Below are 17,956 nucleotides of genomic sequence, written 5' to 3'. Positions count from 1 at the left end.
TCCCCCATCCCCCAAACAAGAGTCCTTGCTGGAGGAGGAGCTGGGCTCACGTCCCTGGGTCCCCTCTGCCCGCGTCTGCACCTTTTAACAGAGAGTGCCTCAGGATAAGATCAGAACTTTCTGGAAACTCGTCCCTCTGCCACAGGAACTTCCATCTGTACTCAAGTCGTAAGCACCATGTATCTGGCAAGAGTTTGTGAATGTGGACGGTACATTCCAGGCTACACTTAACCCGGCTTGAACTCCAGTACAGCATCGAGATGCAAAAGCTATACACGTTGACCCCAGTTATCACATGACGCCATCACAGACCTCACATGGCCAGATAAACCCTAAGACAAGTGGTCGAAAGGTGGTGGAGAGCACAGAGAGAAAAGGTGAACATTCCCTCTAATGCCCCGCCCCCACCTTGCTTTCAGCATTCCGTCATCACTGCCAATCAGAGAGCTGATACTGAGGATGCGTAACTGCCAGTCACCTCCGAGCGCCAATCACGCTCCCTTCGAACCGTCTAAGGACCCAGGAGCTGTACATGTGGGAGGGCGGTGTCAGGTGATGGACTCGCCCTGACCCGTGAGATTCAGAATCAGCGTGAAGAGCACAAAATGCATGCACCCGGCAGGGAAGGTAGCCGGCTGCGCGGTGATGGTCTGGTGACCCCAGCCAATGCAGCCTAGGGGCTAGCGGGGACTTACTTGCAGAGAAATTGGCCTCCGTGTGGACGGGTGGGGTGGAGGGCAGAAAGGGTGCGTGGCCCACGAAGAAGGACCGCAGGGAGCGCTCCGACAGGAGTGGGGACCGCTGCTGGGCAGGGATGTTCTCACAGCTGCCCACGCCACTGTGGATCTTGAGGTTCAGCGGTTTGCTTTTCTTCTTGGCTCTGAAAGAGAAGCGGACCAAGGAGACAAGATGAGTCTGTCTGAGCCATCTACACAGTCAATATAAACATTGTCCACCTGACCATGGCTGGGCACCCGTGAAACACAAGCACAACCTATACTAGCAGACTCCAAGACTGCTAGAAAGAAACTGGGCATCTCCAAGTCTTCTAGAACATTCCCGTCGGTGAGGACTCTACCCAACACATGATCACTTGACATTTGACTTGACACTAACATAATCTATCTTTCGAGTAATATTTTATAGGCACCGTTGTGTGGGCTGATTTTTTGTCAACTTGACAGCAGTTACAGTCATTTGGAAAGAGAGAACCTCAACTGAGAAAATAGCCCAACATTAGCCTGTGGGCAAGCCTTGGTGCATTTGCTTGATTGACAATTGATGGGAAAGGGTCCAACCTTTCAATGGGGGTGGGGCCATCCCTGGGCTGCTGGTCCTGGGTTCTATAAGAAAGCAGACTGAGCAAGCCATGGGAACAAGCCAGTAAGCAGCACCCTCCCTGGCCTCTGCATCAGCTCCTGCCTCCAGGTTCCTACCTTGATTTCCCTCGGTGATAGATGTGATGTGGAAGTGTGAGCTGAATTAACTCTTTCCTTCCCAAGTTGCTTTTGGCCCTGGGGTTTTATCACAGCAATAGAAAGCAAACCAAGACAGCATAAAATGTATACTTTTTTAATGTGGAAAAAAAGATAAATAAGGTGAGGGGCTTAGCTTGGCTTAGTGATGCGCTACTGTAATCCAAGCACTTGGGAGGTTGAGGCAGGAGGATGCTGACTTTGAGACCGGCTTGAACAACAGAGCAAAGCTCTGTCCTGAATAAGCAAAAGGAAATTCAGGACTCAGGATGATTTTTTTTTATTCTCTTTTATCTCCCCAGACAACATCCTTGTGAGCATCTCACTGGGAGGGATGGAGAAGAGGAGGAAGCCTTAAAGACCGAGGGCTCCAGCTGAGTGCCGATGAGCTCTGATTAGAGAGCTAAGTGAGGGTGTCTCTCAGAGCATAAGCACAAAACTCAGTGTCTAAACCTTGCGCTTCACCAGACAGGAGACTTAAGATTATTAACAGCATCCGTGGCAGTGACAGCAGCCACTGCTACTCTGAATTAAGTGCAAGCTGCATCCCAAACACCAAATCAGGGACTTTGGGGTATCTCCTCGTTTAAGCCTTAAAGTTATCTTAGGAAGGACTTTGCACCCATGTCCTCTTTCCCCCGAGGAGGACACTGCAGAGAATGAGACAAAAGAACCTAGCAGAGGCAGCTCCAGAGGCCTCTCAAATGCGTCCATCTGTTCGTGACCCCCTGAGACCAGTCACCCCAAGGGACTACACTTCATGAGATCTGCTGCCTTCCCTGCTCGACAGACTCCTACACATAGTCCATGGTCCAGTCCAAAAGTGACCATATCTGTAACATTCTCACTCTCTGAGACAACGTCATTCTCCCAATCCTAGTGTCCCTCAATATTCTGAGGAACCCCCAGCTCCTGACCATGGCTCCCAACAGCCATCCTCCATATGAACTCCAACCCAGCAGCCTTCTCACCTTTGACCCTTCTGTCTCCACAGCCCAGAGTTCCCTCCTCTGCTCAGCCTCTTTAATCTCTGTCTTGATAACTCAGCTCTGGCAGGTCTCTTTCTGGAACCTTCCTGGTAGCCCCAGTTCCTCCCAGCAGGGACAGGTGTTCTTCCTCCAGGAAAGCCTTCTCAGAAACCGCCCCCCCTTCCCCAGGCTGTGCTGGCTGTTTGTTTATTGTTTGTTTGTTTGTTTGTTTGTTCAAATGGGCATTCAGAATAAAGGCTGTGGTCCAGGGGCAGAAATCACACTACATTCTAAAACTCTGCCTTCCACTCCCAACTGCTTGCTCCCCAAGAACAGGAATGAGACCACATCTCCTGCCGCCTTCCCACCCACCTCCCCAAACTCCCATCTGCCCAGCACGGAGCCGAGCGCCCTCTGGTGGCTGCTGCAGAACCTGCTTGCAAACTGCCAGTCCTGCAGTGCTCAAGGACTCCTTTGGGTACCACCTTAAAAAAAAAGCCACACTCTGCAGGCCACACCTCTCTGCCTGCCCAGTCACCCCTCTTGCACCCCTGTGGCAGTGATCAATCCTCAGGGGCCTGCTTCCGGGCTCAGGCAGGTTCTCCCGGTACAGCGCAGCTCATATGTGGCATGTCCCTGCCTGGACTGGAAGTTGGAAACAGTGAGGTTCCTTTGCCTGAAACTGTCCAACAGTGGGGATTTAAAGAGACATATGCATAAGATCAGCACACGGCTGCTGGAGACAGAGAGACAGGATTTGAGTCACCAGAAATGAGATGTCCCACCTGGACAATGGAGAGAACCCTGGACCCCTTCCCAAAAGGCCACGTAAGACCATGAGGATCTATGAGGTAGCATGCTTGGCCCAGACAAGCCTACACTCCGTTTCCTGTCATGAGCACGTCTGTACTCTGGTTCTGCCCAACAGTCACACAGCCAGGCAGGAACCCTAGAAAGAAACTGAGAAGTGAAGCCAGGCGGGGCTTTGCCTGAGATTCCTAGAACACCTCCCACCAGCCTTAGCCAGGAAAGGGGACAAGGGAAAACCCCTGAGCAAAAAGCTATGATCACCCCCCACCAAACACCTAGGGCAGCCTAAGGCACTGACAACGAAGTCATGCAAATTGGAGCAAGACTGGAGTGTACCGCATCCAAACCAGCAGCTCAGAGATGTCAGAAGTGATGTGGTTACCAATCCATAGTCACGGGAGCAGATAACTGTCAGACAGACAGATGGAAGAAAAGACTGGGAGAAAGGAAGGGAATGGAGGAGAAGGAAAAGAGATGTCATGAAGAATGAAATGAAGGTTGGAGGGGGAAAGATGGGGATAAAAGAACAGACAAGGAAAGAAGAAAGGGGATAAAAGAGATGAGATGAAGGAATAACAGAAAGAAAGATGGAGAGGGAAGGAGGAGAATGAGTGGGTAGACAGATGAGCAGGTGGTGGGTGGAGGATGGATGGATGGATGGATGGATGGATGGATGGATGGATGGATGGATGTGTGGATGGATGGGTGGATGGGTGGATGGATGGGTGGGTGGATGGATGGGTGGATGGATGGATGGATGGATGGATGGATGGATGGATGGATGGATGGATGGGTGGATGGATGAGTGGATGGGTGGGTGGATGGGTGGATGGATGGATGAGTGGATGGATGGATGAATGGATGGATGGATGGGTGGATGGATGGGTGGATGGGTGGATGGATGGGTGGATGGATGGGTTAATGAATGAGTGGATGAATTTGTGTTTCTACATGAAAATTACGGCTTAGAAAATGGGGTTTTCGGAGAATAATAAAAAGATAAAAATGAAGAGTTAGCAAGGGGCTTGAAAAAGACATTTTTCTCAAGAAGACGTATGAAGACCCAATAAGCATGTACGGAGATGCTGAAGAGTTAATGGTGGAAGACACGAACCAAATGACAATAAGCTACAACCCCAGTCTTCCTGGCCACACTCACACACAGGGAGCATACTACGTGCTGAGGAGGACATGGAGAATGGGAAGCCACCAGCGTCACTGGAGAGAATGTGAAGGTGCCTGGCCATTATGGAAAACACTTTGGTTATGCTTCGACCATGTAAAACTAGAGTTTTATACAACCCAACAGTCTATACCAAGCTATATACCCAAAAGAATGGGAAGTAGATCTTCAAACAAAAAGTGTCCCTGGACATTGACACTTGACACATTGATACATGAACACTGACAACCACCAAAGGGCAGGGGAAAAAACCAAATGCGCATCATTGGGCGACAGAAGACAAATGTGATCTGTCTGGATAGTGAAACTGTTGCAATCTCACGATGTTCCGACTCATAGCCTAAAAACAAGTGAACCTCAGAGCTGTCACATCTCAGGAAGGAAGCCAGACGCAAAGGACCATGCATTCCAGTTCATATAAAACCACCAGAGTGGGCAAGTCTACAGAGATGGGCAGCAGGCTGGCACTGCCAGGACTGGAGAACAGGAGGGGGAGTGGGTGCAAGCACACGTGGAGGTGCTGTTTGCTTTGAGGTCATGGGGAGCCCTGAAAGTGGGCAGGGGTGGTAACTGCTGAGCCTCGAGGATACTAAACAACACCTAAGAGTGGCCTTTAAAGGGTTAAAATGACCAATGTGGCAACACAGCCATTCATCCAATTAAAGAAACCATTCTAATGCTGCTTGTTGTGTGTATTTACCCCTTGAGTAGCTGTGTGACCTCTGTCAAGTGACTTAACCTCTCTGAGTCCCAAGGACTTTGCTGTTACAAGCATCTTCTACCAGGGTGGTTTTAAGGAGCCAACAAGTGGGATGGAAATACTCCAGTTGGCTAGTGGTGAATCCAGAGGGAACTACTGGGGTTCTTCCTTTTGTCCTTTGTCAAGGAGTACTTTTGCTTCTAGATAGGGGGCAAAATCCTTCCTGTGAGGAGGCAGGTCAGCACTCAAAGCTGAGGAAAGATAGACGCACATCCATAAGAGAGACAAAAGACTTCCTTTTGCCCTGGGCACACAAATGTCTGAGAGCCACAGTGACAGGGAAGAGAAACCGCTCCTGTATGATGAAGGTAGGAATTGTCCTCAAATGAGACACTCAAGGTACCACCCTGTCCCTCAAAGTCCCCCCTCCCAGGCTTAGAATGAATCACCCCCCAAATCCATATGTTGAGGTCCTTACCCGCGCTCCCTCCCCCCCAGATCTCAGAATGCAAAGGTGAAACGGGAGCCTGGGTCTTGAGAGTTACAGGAGCTAGGAATACAGCTCAGCGGGAAGAATGCTGGCCTGGCCGTCCTGGGTTCGAACCCAAGAATCTCATAAACTCAGCACAGGGGGATCGGGAGTTTGAGGTTGTCCTTGGCTACCCAGCAAGTTCAAGGCCAACTTGGAACCCACAAAGACCTCATCCAGGAGGGAAGGAAGAAGAGGGAGGGAGGGAAGAAGGTATGAAAAGACAAGCAGTAAGGTAAGATGAGGTCATAAGGATGGGGCCCTAACCCAGCAGGATTAGTGTCCTTCTAAGATGGACGCACATGCAGAGAAAGGGCCCCGTGGGGTCACAGTGAGCAGGGGCATCACCTGAAAACCAAGGACAGAGGCCTCACAACAAACCGACCTGCTGAGCCCTCCATCTTGACATCCCACCCTCCAGAACGAGGAAGGCCTTGCTATTCAGCTGTCTGATTTATGGTCCTGCGTTCATCCCAAGGGACCTGCTGTCTTTCGTGGACTGGTCACTGGGTACCCGGCAGAAAGCTGGTCCCATCTTAGCCCCTCCACAAGTCCCTCTTCTAATTGGACACTGCCTTTGCTCTTGAGTTCTATGCTGAAAAAATGGGATCATGGCTCCGTGTGTGTGTGTGTGTGTGTGTGTGTGTGTGTGTGTGCGTGTGCGTGTGTGTGCATGCATACACATGTGTATCCCTGCAAGACACATGTGCAGGACAAAGAACAATGTGCAGGAATCAGTTCTGTCCCCTGCAGGTCCCAGAGATCAAGCTCAGAGGTTTAGACTTGGTGATCAGCACCTTTACCTGCTGAGCAATCTCACTGGTCCTCCTATTCTGATGTCTTCTTATCCACTGATGCTTCCTGGCAAGTGAAGCCCTCTGGATTCCACTTCCCTCCCTCTTCTGGTCCCCCCTCCTCCTCCTCCCTCTCTCACTTCTCTCTCTCCTCCTCCCCTTGCCCCCTTCTCTCCTCTTTCTCTTGTCAGATTTCTATCCCCCTGTAGTAGTGTTAACTTGGCCTAGCAAACACTGAAAGCATCTTCATTGCCCTCAGATTTGGAATGTCAATTAAATTACCACCATCCCATCTGCTGGGAGTACTGTGGGTTGGCAAGAGTCAGGATGGAGAGGACATCAACATTTGTTAGGGAATGAAGGGATGAAGTTGTCTGCGGTGTGGCCCCTGTGTCGCCATGTCTTTAAAAGATGTCCATTCATTCCAAGGTGCCCTGCAAACATGTCTGGGGAAGAAAGACCAGCACAGCCACATGAGGGAGTAGACAGGCACTGCTTTCCCTGGAGCCCTGAATGTCAGGGAGGAGTGAGTCTTGGGAAGGTCTGGGGTGGGACAGGAGGGAGGCGGGGGTTGTCGGGGGTTATGGAAAGAAAAGGCCAGGGCAGGGAACCCAGAACACAAGCTGGGGGCAGTGGACCAGACCTCTGCAGATCCTGTCTGCACTGTCAGAAAAAGGGTGGAATCCTCCTTCAGCAGCCCCAGGAATCTGGAAGAGAATGATACCAACTGTGTCTTGAAATGATCTCTCTGCTTAAAGTGCAGGATGGAGTCTGACGGGAGAGCAAAGAATGGGGCTGGGAGAGAAGGCCCTGGTGACCTGAATTTGAGACCTGAGGCCTATGGTGGAAGGAGAGAACCAACTTCCAAAAGTTGTCCTTCTGACCTCTACAAATACACTGACATGTGCAAGCCCCCATACTTACACACACACACACACACACACACACATGCACACACACACACATGCATGCACAAACATGCGTGCGCGCACACACACACCCCATAAGATTTTTAATCTTAATCTTTTTAATTAAAGAGGAACTGGGCAGGGTGTGACCCCATGGCAGAGCATTTGCCTGGAATTCCCCAGTGAGGGGCTAAAAGTGTGGCTCAGTGGTAGAGCACCTGCCAGGCATGCGCGAGGCCTTGGGTTCCATCTCCATCACCAGAAAAAAAAAAAAAGTCATTGGGGAAAAGGCTGTGGTGTCACCCAGGCAAGAGAATAATGACTTTGGCCAGGGTAGGACCATGGAGATGAAGGATAGACCATGGGAACCCAGCTTTCTCGTGCAACCTGGCTGATGAAGGGGAGGAGAGATGCAGGGAGAGCCTTGCCACGTCTTCAGCTGCTGTGTTGTATGGACAAGGGGAGCACACACAAGAGCACGGATGCTCCTCAGCTTACAGGATGGTCCCAGTCCAACAGGGCCACTGTCATGTGAAGCTATCCCGGGCTGAAGATACATCAGACACACCCACCAGCCCAGTACAGAAGTGCAGCTGTTCCCCTCAGAACATGTGACAGACAGGAACCACGGCTCACTGCCGCTGCCCTTGTAGAGAAATCGCACTGAATCCTGCCAGCCCTCGGAGAGATGAAAATCCAGCGCCCGAGCAGTCTCTGCTGAAGGCAAATTGTTTTCACGCCACCGTACACTAGGAAGATCATGGGCAGAGCCATCCAGAGGCAGGGATATCTGTATCTACATTTTCTAGAAGGATCCACATGAGGAGACAGCTGGCAGGCTTGGGGGGAGGATTTAAAAACAGACGCCTCATTACTTTTAGACTGGTCTCCACTATTTCAATTTAGTGACAGGAGTACTGTTTTTAAATAATAAGACATAATTTAAGTGGCATATGCAGCTGTTTCTCTCTCTATTTTCTTCCAAGAAAGAAAACTAATGCCCTAGGCAGCGGAGTGGCGGGTATAGTGGAACGTGTGTCTTTTGGATGCATGTCTTTTCTTCCAGACGGTCCAAGCTAAAGATCAAACTGCTTCCCAGTGAGATGTTCAAAGCTCACTAGGGACAGGAGTCGCAGATTTGGTTGACACACTAAGAAACCTGGCTCTCTATGAAAGCCTAGAAAACAGCAGGGATGTGAATGAGACGACAGACCGCTTGTGTGGCAGGTGTCAAGTCCTTGGTTGGGTCCCCGGCACCACGTAAACCAGCGGTGGTGGGTGACACACACTTGTAATCCCTGAACTCTGGAGGTGGAGGTAGGAGGATCAGAAGTTCAAGGTTACTGAGTTGTAGGCCAGCCTAGGCTGCAGGAGACCCTGTCTCGTAAAAGATATCCCAGAAGTTAAAACACATGTAATGTGTACAGGGTAAACGCGCACACTTGAAAAGTACATGCTAGGTCAAAGCCCAGGTCTGAGGAAGAGGAAAAATTAAACTGTTGCTTCTTGTCCATTAATCACGGCCTTGTGTCAGAGTGAATGCACAGACGCCAGAGTGTGGAGCCAAGTGGGCGTTCCAAAAGACTTTCTGCAAGGACCTGAAACATTAGGAATAGCTCTGCATTCATGGAAGGTCTGATCAGCAAGAGACCCTGTAGCCCTGAGTTATCAGAGCCCCATCCTAAAGAGAGTCCTTCCAAAAGTAGATCAGGAGCCCCTGACCCCTACACCACACCCTTGCCTCCCGCACTGGGATTCTCTGGGTTTTAACACACCTTCCTAAAAGTAGAAAAATCTAAGGCGCCTCTCAAAGCTGCCCCTGAATCTCACTTCCCACTAGCTGTCTCGCGGTACGGCACCTGTCCCGGATGCCCAGATTCTAGCCCGTCTCTCTCTCCTCCTGGGGCAACTCAGTCCCATCACTAGCAGCCGTGGCTTCCCACAGCATGGATCCTGGCTCGGAAGCACGTGGCTGGCTGCCTTTCCAATTGCTTCATGGACATTGAGGTCTCCTTCCTATTTCGAAGCCTAAGGAGGGTAGGGGTCATGTCTGGCCAGTTCTTTATGGACTCCAGGGTTAGCATAATGCCTGGATATTAAAAGAGATTGGTAAGAACATTTTCTGCATGTGTCATGTTTGTTTGGGCTGTGCATGTGTATATACAGGTGTGGAAGGGGTGCATGCATGCACACGTATGTACATACACCCATGAAGACCAAGGTCAGTATTGGGTGTCATTCCTCAGATGCTGTCCATCTTTTTTGGTTTTGGTTTAGTTTAGTTTAATTTTTGTTTTTTGAAACAGTGGCTGTCACTTGGGCTCAGTGATCCAGCTAATCTGACTGGCCAATTTTTCTGATTGTCTGCCTCTACCCGTGGCCCATCAGCCCTAGAATTGCAAACAAACAATATCATACCCAGATCTTTACATGGGTGGTGGGAATTGAACTTGGGTCCTTATTCTTGCAAGGCAATTTGACCCACTGAGCCATCTCCCCAGCTCCAGTACTGTCACTAGTATGAATTTACAGATGGAAGAAGATCACGTGTTCTTACACTCTGCAGCATGGGTACTCAAGGATGCCCCACATTGGTGACCCAGGAGAGGGTCAATCTGGAGGGATCGGCTCATCCAGGACTCCACTGTATCTAGATGCTACAGGGAGGTGAAACCCAGTACCCATCCTGACGGTAGAGCTGGCTCTGAGTGACGACTCTGTGGAGCTGAACCTGCAGGAAGTCCAGAACAAGGGAGTGGACCACCATACCAGGGATGCCAAGCCAGCTCCACGATGCCAGGAGCTGGGTACTGTGCTAGGAACACAATTCATTTGCAGAAGGAATGATAGTGCCCATTATTGGCCTTCTCAACAGTTCATATACTCAGGAAGACTCAAGTGTGTCGACCTCACTAGCAAAGACCGTCACCCACACTCGCTCCTGTTTCCCAAAGGCCCACAGGAAGTTGGCCAGCTATCAAATTCAAGGAAAAGTCCACCCTGAGCTCAGATCTGGGCATCTAACTAGAGCTGGTCTCGATGCTGCCTGAAGCCTCCTCTAAGGAATAACCCACAGGTCCACAGCCCCAAGTGAAGACCCCTACACAGCACCCTGTCTCTCCCACTGTCCTCAGAGTATACACCAACCTAGGTGAGAGCCTGGACCTTCCAGGCAGTGGGCCCTGGCATCGGGCTTCCTGATCTTCCTGTAGCCTCATGATTAGTGACTAATCTTATTTTTTGTTGCTCTCTACTCCATAAATCCGTTACAGGAGCAAATATTTACACAGCCTGTCATTTCCGATTGAACTGGGGCTCATGACAACCCTCGTTATTAAAAAGGATGGTTGATTTGGGGCAGACTTTGCAGGGCATCTGGTTAGAGGCTGTCTTCTAAGTTCCTCCTTCCTCCCTCTGCCTGAGGAAAAAGACAATTTCCAAGATAAATTGGTTCAGAGGTCTCTGCTCACTGTCTCCCTGGGGATGGTGGGATGTGGCCAGGCTTCTGTCAACCCAATAAATGACGGTGTCCCTAGAGAAACGACCAGGCCAGCTTCTTCCCTCTCCTCCTGGCTTCTCCTTGGGGTCAGAGAGTGGAGCAGAGAGAGTCAACTGACTAGTATCAGAAACGGGAAAGAAGGTAGCCGAGGGGAGGGACCGGGAAGGGCAAACAGCATGCTTCCAGGCCCCTGCTTTTGTGGTAGTAATCATATATATCTATATCTAATTTTCATGTATATATAAAGGCATTAGGTCACCTTCTTCATTCAAGATGGGAGTTGTCTCTAGATTAACAAACAGATGGTCAGAGAGGCTATGCAGCTCCACTGAAGTCACACAGTACGGAAGTGGTGGAGGCAGGATTTGAACCAGGTTCAACCTAGCTCCAAAGCACTTTGTTTTAATATGTGTCACAGACATGCTAGGATTTGGATTTGTTTGGAATTCCTGGCAAAAAAAAAAGAGGGCTCACAAGGTTCAGACATTGCTCTATGATAGCACCCAGGGTCAGCACCCTAGGCAATGTAGAACCTTGTTGACATGTGAGCCAGCAAAGACCCTTCCCTACCCAAGCCAGGGGTCAACTGGAAAAACTTACCCCTGGGTAGCATTTCCCAGGCCCTCCCCTTTCTCCTGAGGAAGGAAATTAATCTGGAGGATGGGGAGATGGCAGGAGATGGCAAGGAGATGGTTCAATTGGGAAAGCGCTTGCTATGCTAGCATGAGAAACTGTGTTTGAATCTCAAGCACTCAAGTTAAAAAAAAAGTCAGGCGTGAATTGGGCGATGGTGGTGCACGCCTTTAATCCCAGCACTCAGTAGGCAGAGGCAGGCGAATCTCTGTGTTCAAGGCCAGCCTGGACTACAGAATGAGTTTAAGAACAGCCAGAGCTACAGAGAGAAACCCTGCTGGGTGTGCGTGCGTGCGCACATCTGCACGCACACACACACACACACCAGGCATGACGGCATGATCCCAGTGTTGGAGAGGCAGGGACAGGAGCAACCCTGGCATTTACTGACAGCCAATGAAGCTATGCTGGTGAACTGCAAGCCAATGAGAGACATAGTTCCAAAATCATAAAGGTAACTAACTCCTGAAGTGATCCTGAAGGCTGTCCTTAGACCTCCGCGCACGCATGCACCCAAAAGAAACCACGTAGGCATGCCCACTGTGTCTAGGCCAGCGAGTTTTATCCGGTGGTTCCTTGGGTTCCATCCATCGGAGCCTATAAGGCAGATAGCAGCTTCTCCCAGACACCAGAGGTTGGGAGCTCTCAGCCCAAGCAGGGTTGTGGGTTGGACTCCTCGGGGTCAGTCACTTAATATCTGCTAGGCTCAACCTCCCTCCCATAAACTACAGGGTTAGGCACAGATCGTCTCAAGAGTTCCTTACTCCCCAGCTCGCTCTCCTCCATTCTTAGCACCGTGGCCTTGGCCCAATCAGGATTGTTGCAGCTTTGAGCTCAAGACTTCTTATTTATGTGGTAGGATCACCTCTCTGGCTCCCCGACTGTACCTTGTTTATGTGGGACAGATGGGTCTGCATGAAGGCTTACAGCAAAGGTGGGTGAGCATGGACACTTGTGGCTGGCCTACAGGGTTTCCAAGAAGGCTTTCGGCTCCTTTTCCTTGTGTTTAAAGAGCTGGGGCCTATTAGGTGAGACCTTTGGCATACACTCAATGCGAGCAGCCAGCAAGCTGCCACAAAGCCTGATCGTTTGAAATGAATGAGGACAGAAGGTGTGCCTATTGCCAAGGGCAACTGGACCCCTTCATCTACTGTTAAATATCTGAGTCCATGGCCCTGCAGGAGATGTCTGACTTAAGGCCACCTGGCATCCATCCTTCCTCCTTTGGAGACTGTCTCTCTCTTGCATGGGTCAGTTGGAGATGCCGGCTAGAGGACAATGGCCTCCTTGAGTCAGCAGGTGCCAATCAGACCCACTCAGATCTCACTGGGGGAAATAGATCTTGAGTGGTAACTCAGTGACGGGGGAAAGAAATGCCTGAAGTTCATTTGGCCTGGTGGTACTTTGTCAACAGAACCTATTACGTCACTCTGGCTACTGGAAGCCTTTAAGAGAGCCTGGTGACGATCCTCTTTGAGACAAGGCTGCAGCTTTCTTAACCATCCTGGGAACTGAGCCTCAAGTGTCCAAACAGGCTCACATTCTGTTTAGATGGCTGGCTTCTGCCATCTGCAGTCCAAGGCCCCTCGTCCATCCTCAGCTGTCACCCTGCAGTGCTGTGTGAGCTTAGACCTCACATACAATAGGCCAGTGCTCAAATGCTGAGCCACACCCCCAGCCCTGCAGTTCCTCATTCTAAACATCTGAGGCTCAAAGTTTCATTAAAGCCCAACTCCAGGGAGCAAACCCAGCTCCTAAACCTCTGGTGGGTCCCAGATGTCTGCACTCCCACAAACCCTGTGGCAACTCCCTGCGCCTTAGAGACGCTCTCTCAAGGCTCACTCTACAATGTGACACTCACCGATGCCATCTTTGCTCACGGGGTAGAAGGAACTGGTGTTCTAGAACAAAATTCTGTGCAGAGGACATCTCAGACTCTCCAGGATCTGAGCGCTCAGCCACTGAGGCTGACTTGGCTGGAACATTCCAGAAGGAAAAAAGAAATGGAAACCAAGCCCACCTCTGAGATAGTCTCAAGTACACAGACACATAGCTATGAGACCATCACAGCCACAAGCTTCACGGGGCCAGAAATCGGTGCTCTCCCCAGCATCGAGGCCACGCCAGATCCAGCCCATTTGTCAGGTCCCCATTTACAGCATAGTTGGTGTCTTAATAACGGGACATCTTAATTAAAGATTACAGCCGGTTGTAGAATACTATGTGCTCAGTAAGAAGAAAAGGGGTCGTTTAGCAGCAGAAGTTAACAAACCTGAAAGGGTCCAGATAGCAAATGTCACAGGCTTCCTGGGCTTTCTTGTCTCCATGGCAACTACTCAGCTAGACTGTGTCATTCGAAAGCAGTTACAGGCAATGTGTAAACAAATAGGCGTGTGTCATGTATTCTATCCGGTTCCTTTCCGTGGCTGTAACAAACACCCTGGCCAAGAGCAACTTAGGAAGAGAAAGGGTTTATCTGGCCTGTATTTCAGTCCCAGTCCATCACTGAGGGAAGTCAGGATGGAAACTTCAGCACGAATCATTATTCCACAAAGCGTGACCTACAGGGGCTCACACCGGAGGAATCCCAGCAGGAACATGGAGGACGCTGCTTGCTGCCTGTCAGGCAGGTATGCTCAGCTAGCCTTCTTAGACAGCTCAAGACCAGTGTCTTCAATTGGTCTCTTTCCCAAACAGTTCTAGGTGTCAAGTTGACAATTACAGTGAAGCAGGACAATATAAAACTTATGGGCCCCAATAAAACTTTATTGATTGCACAACTTGGGCCAGATTTAGTCCTTGAGATGGGGTTTTATGGCTCCTGGTCAAACAAACAGTTGTTTAAACGCCCAAGGTATACTAATTTATAAAGAACAAAAATTGACTCGTTGCCTACACACATGCAATTTGGAAAGAAAAAAGTGAGGAGGGTAGAATGGAAAGAAATTGAAAGGAAGAGTGGGAGAAAGAGGGAGAAAAATAGTGGAGAGAAGGAAAAGGAAATTAAGAAAGAAGGAAATGAAAGAAAAGAAGGGAGGCAGCATCTCAATAAAACTTTATTCATAATCTAGCTGTGAGCAGAATGACTCATGGGCCGTGCTGTTCTGACTCCCCTGCCAGAACATTAGCTTCCTGAACTGGGATCATGGCGAAATGGGATCATTGCTGTATTCTGTGTCCTGAAAGACCCTAATACTCAGAAGGGCTGAAGACCTTGCTCAGTGAGGTCCTGAAGGAAACAGAGTCCATCCTGTTAACTAGAGAACTAAGACTTCAACCCTTTTCCTCAGCCCTTGACACACGCACGCCTGAAGAGAGTTGGCTGCGTGTTACTCATCTAAATGTCTGCGACTGATCGCTGCCAGCACACAGGTTAATTAAATGGCACTGATCTTTATTTCTTAATCAATTCTCATTTTCACATTATCACATCAAAGGGGTCTCGCTCGGCGGCACTTCGCTGGCTTCCAAATGAAAACCCTGATGGTGGCTGATGGCTTTGGCTTTGCCTGAGGACCCGCTTTCCAGTGCTTGCTGGGAATAAAATCTGATCCACAGTCAGGCAGGCCCCCAGATCTGATGTCGCCATCTCCAGGGAAACTGTACCTCTAAAGGTCATGGGGAACATTTGCAACCTCAAGCAAACAGACTCGAATTCAGATGAGAATCTGGGCACCTGCTCTGAGCGAGGGACAGGGCTCCGGGTGGGAGCCGCAGTCTGCTGACAGCTCTGGGGAAAGATGGAGAGGACTCGAGCCCGCCCATGCTCAGCGTTGGCAGGGAGGAGGGAAGCTGCTGCATGCTGGGACACTGGGAAGGAGGGCATCTGGCAGGTGGGGAGGGGAGGGGCTAAATCCCATCCAACACTTGAGACCTTGGAGTTGGCACACCCTAAAGTCTTAATGCCGAGAGGAGAGCTGGCATTAAGAGTGAGAGAGTAGACACTGGGTGACTAGGCTCCTGGAGGACACCCCTTCCCTTCCACCTATGCAAATGTACCTGGCCTCTGGCTCTGCAGCCTTCAGGGTCACTTCTGAGTCGTGTTTCTCCCTCGCCAAGATGAACTGTGTATCAGTAAGTTTTGGCAGGTTGACAGACAGACAGTTGGCTGCCCATGGAAGGCCACATTGGCTGCTGCTGGCACTGCACACCATGTTCTAAGGGCCCCTCCAGCCACACACACTCCAAACCAGTGTGGCTGCTGTGGGCTCTGTGGACAGCATCCACCTCAGAACTCTCTGGGATGCTACAGCAGCCGGCAGTAGAGAGCACAGGCCAGGCTGCAGCTGCAAATGAGGTCTGCTGCAGGGATGAGAATAAGGCCATGCTCAAGGGGGCCTTGGTGTGATGGGGGATGCCCCAGGCAACCCTGCCTTGTGTCACCTTCGACTGTGAGCCAGGCAGGAAGTTTACTGACAAGAAACAGAAGCAGGGAAGCCCAGAGGATGGAGGCTGCTTGCCTGAGGCCAAAGGGAGCAAAGTCCTCCTCAACCTCAGCTTGGGCTCTGTTGCTACCAAGTGGCTGGAGACTCAAGGAGAAGAGAGACCACAAATGTGGCTCAAAGGGGAGTGGAGGGCTGGGGTGAAGATCAGTGAGAGAGAACTTGCCAAAGCCCTGGAGTCTGTCTTTAGAGAGGGTGGGAGGGAGGGAAGAAAGGAGGGAGGGGGGAAGGAAGAAGAGGGGGAGAGAGGGAATAAAGAAAGGAGAGGGGGTGGGGGAGGGAGAAAGGGGAAAGGAAGGGAAGGAAGGAAAGAAGGAGAGAGGGAAGGAGAGAGGGAGGGAAGAAGAGTGGGTGGAGGGAGAAGATGGGGAAGGGTGGAAGGAATGAGGGAAGGAGGGAGAGAAGGAATAATGAAAAGTAGGGGAAAGACTTGAGAAATTTCTCCGAAGAAGATGGACAGACAAGAGGAAGTCAACGTGCACACAAAGGAGGCCAACATGACGTGCCAGTGGAAAGCATGAAAGACACGCCACAGGCATCCGGGTGACGGTACTTAGGAACCACAGGCGCCGGGGAGGAGATGGAGAAACTGGCCCCTCAGTCAGAGCTGGAAGGAATGAAAAGAGGCGCAGCTGCTGTGGAAGAGTTGGTGCTTCCTGCAAACAGTAAATATGGAATTATTGTGCATCCAGCACTGGACTATTACTTAGTCTTGTAAAAGGAGACCATTCTGTCCCCATACGTCAGGGCCTAAAGGACTTACATTAATGGCTTCCAGGGGCTGATGGGGGTTACTTTTCTGCTACAGAGTTTACATTGGGGAGGAAAAAGTTCTGGAGATTGATGGGCAACTGTTTACTTAAATATAGCAAATTTGTATTTTGACTAATTTAGAACATTTTTTGTTTAAAAAAAAACCAAACAACCAATGCCGTGTTGGCAAACAGATTCCCACCCTTGAATGCTGGAGGGTGGAGTGGAGTGGAAGAGAAAAGAAGGGCCTCTGTGATCCAGAGAAAGAGGCTCTAGAAGAATGGCTACTTTTCTTGAGGAAGAAAGTGGTTACTGGGGAGAGCAGTGTCACAGAGCAGGGGATGGGGGAGACTGCTCTTCCAGGAAAAGGAAGCCATATTTGTGTGAGTCAACACTGACCAACACGGTGAGGGGCGGTCCACAGGCTGAACAGAAACAGCCCCTGCACCTCCTCCTAGCTGCCTGCTTTCCACCTGCTTGGAGCCAATTTAATCAGAAGTTCAAGGCTCCCCCAAGACTCAAAAGCAAATGCCACATTTATGAGTCCTCTCCATGAGCGGAGAAGCCATAAAAGCTGAGGTCACTGAAGTATGGCACAGGGCCACCTGTCACCTGCCGCCATAGGGGCGCTGCCATGTTCAGCCTGGATTTCGGAGAGGTCTCACCACTCATAATCAACACATTACTTGGATCATAAGGAAAGCAATGGGTGGTGAACCCCAAGGGAGTGGAGTTCATTGCACGGGAGGGGCACAGTGGACAAATTTTCCTAAGCCATCGTGGTGATGATTGTCCTCAGGTGACGTAAGCAGTCCTGGAGGCAAGGATGTGGAGGCAGACAGACCAGAAACCCATTTTTCCTCTCCTTGGACCTATCTTCTGCAAGGGAAGTTGGTCTCCATCCCCCATCATGTGTGTGTGTGGGGGGGGGGGGTCCCTGAAGTTGTGAGGAGTAGGAGTCAAGGTTTGGAAAGGGGCACCTTTGCAGCTCAGCCATTGGCTCAGTGAGTACCCAGCCCACTCAAGCTCTCTTGAGAAAGGACTGGATTGGTCAGATGGAATCAGCTCTAGTCCACCCTAGGATTCGCTGACTGTTGACCAACACAGACCCTTGGGCACCTGAGAATGTCTAGCAATCCTCTTGCCGGGTCTAGACGATGTCCCCTTAAAAGAGGAGCCCAGAAAGTCACCTCCAAGAGCCCCAAACTTAGGCCATGTGTAGGAGTATACACCTTTAATCCCAGTACAAAAAAACAGCCTTA

The 17,956-nt window shown here is 50.4% G+C and overlaps 1 protein-coding gene across 3 annotated transcripts in view; it reads right to left on the bottom strand.

Moving 5' to 3' along the window:
- Positions 1 to 17,956, bottom strand: part of Ksr2 (kinase suppressor of ras 2) — a 367,153-nt gene that overhangs the window by 160,404 nt on the left and 188,793 nt on the right. For all 3 annotated transcript variants that reach the window (XR_012911504.1, XM_075981914.1, XM_075981904.1), the window contains exon 5: positions 696 to 880. Coding sequence is in view for 2 of the 3 variants with exons in the window: in XM_075981914.1 (XP_075838029.1) it covers positions 696 to 880 (185 nt within the window). In the remaining variant the exon portion in view is untranslated. The remainder of the gene's footprint in view (positions 1 to 695; positions 881 to 17,956) is intronic.

Source organism: Microtus pennsylvanicus, chromosome 1, assembly GCF_037038515.1.
Source record: "Microtus pennsylvanicus isolate mMicPen1 chromosome 1, mMicPen1.hap1, whole genome shotgun sequence".
Taxonomy (NCBI): domain Eukaryota; kingdom Metazoa; phylum Chordata; class Mammalia; order Rodentia; family Cricetidae; genus Microtus; species Microtus pennsylvanicus.
Note: the sequence above shows the minus strand (reverse complement) of the source record. Positions and strands in the feature narration are given on the sequence as shown.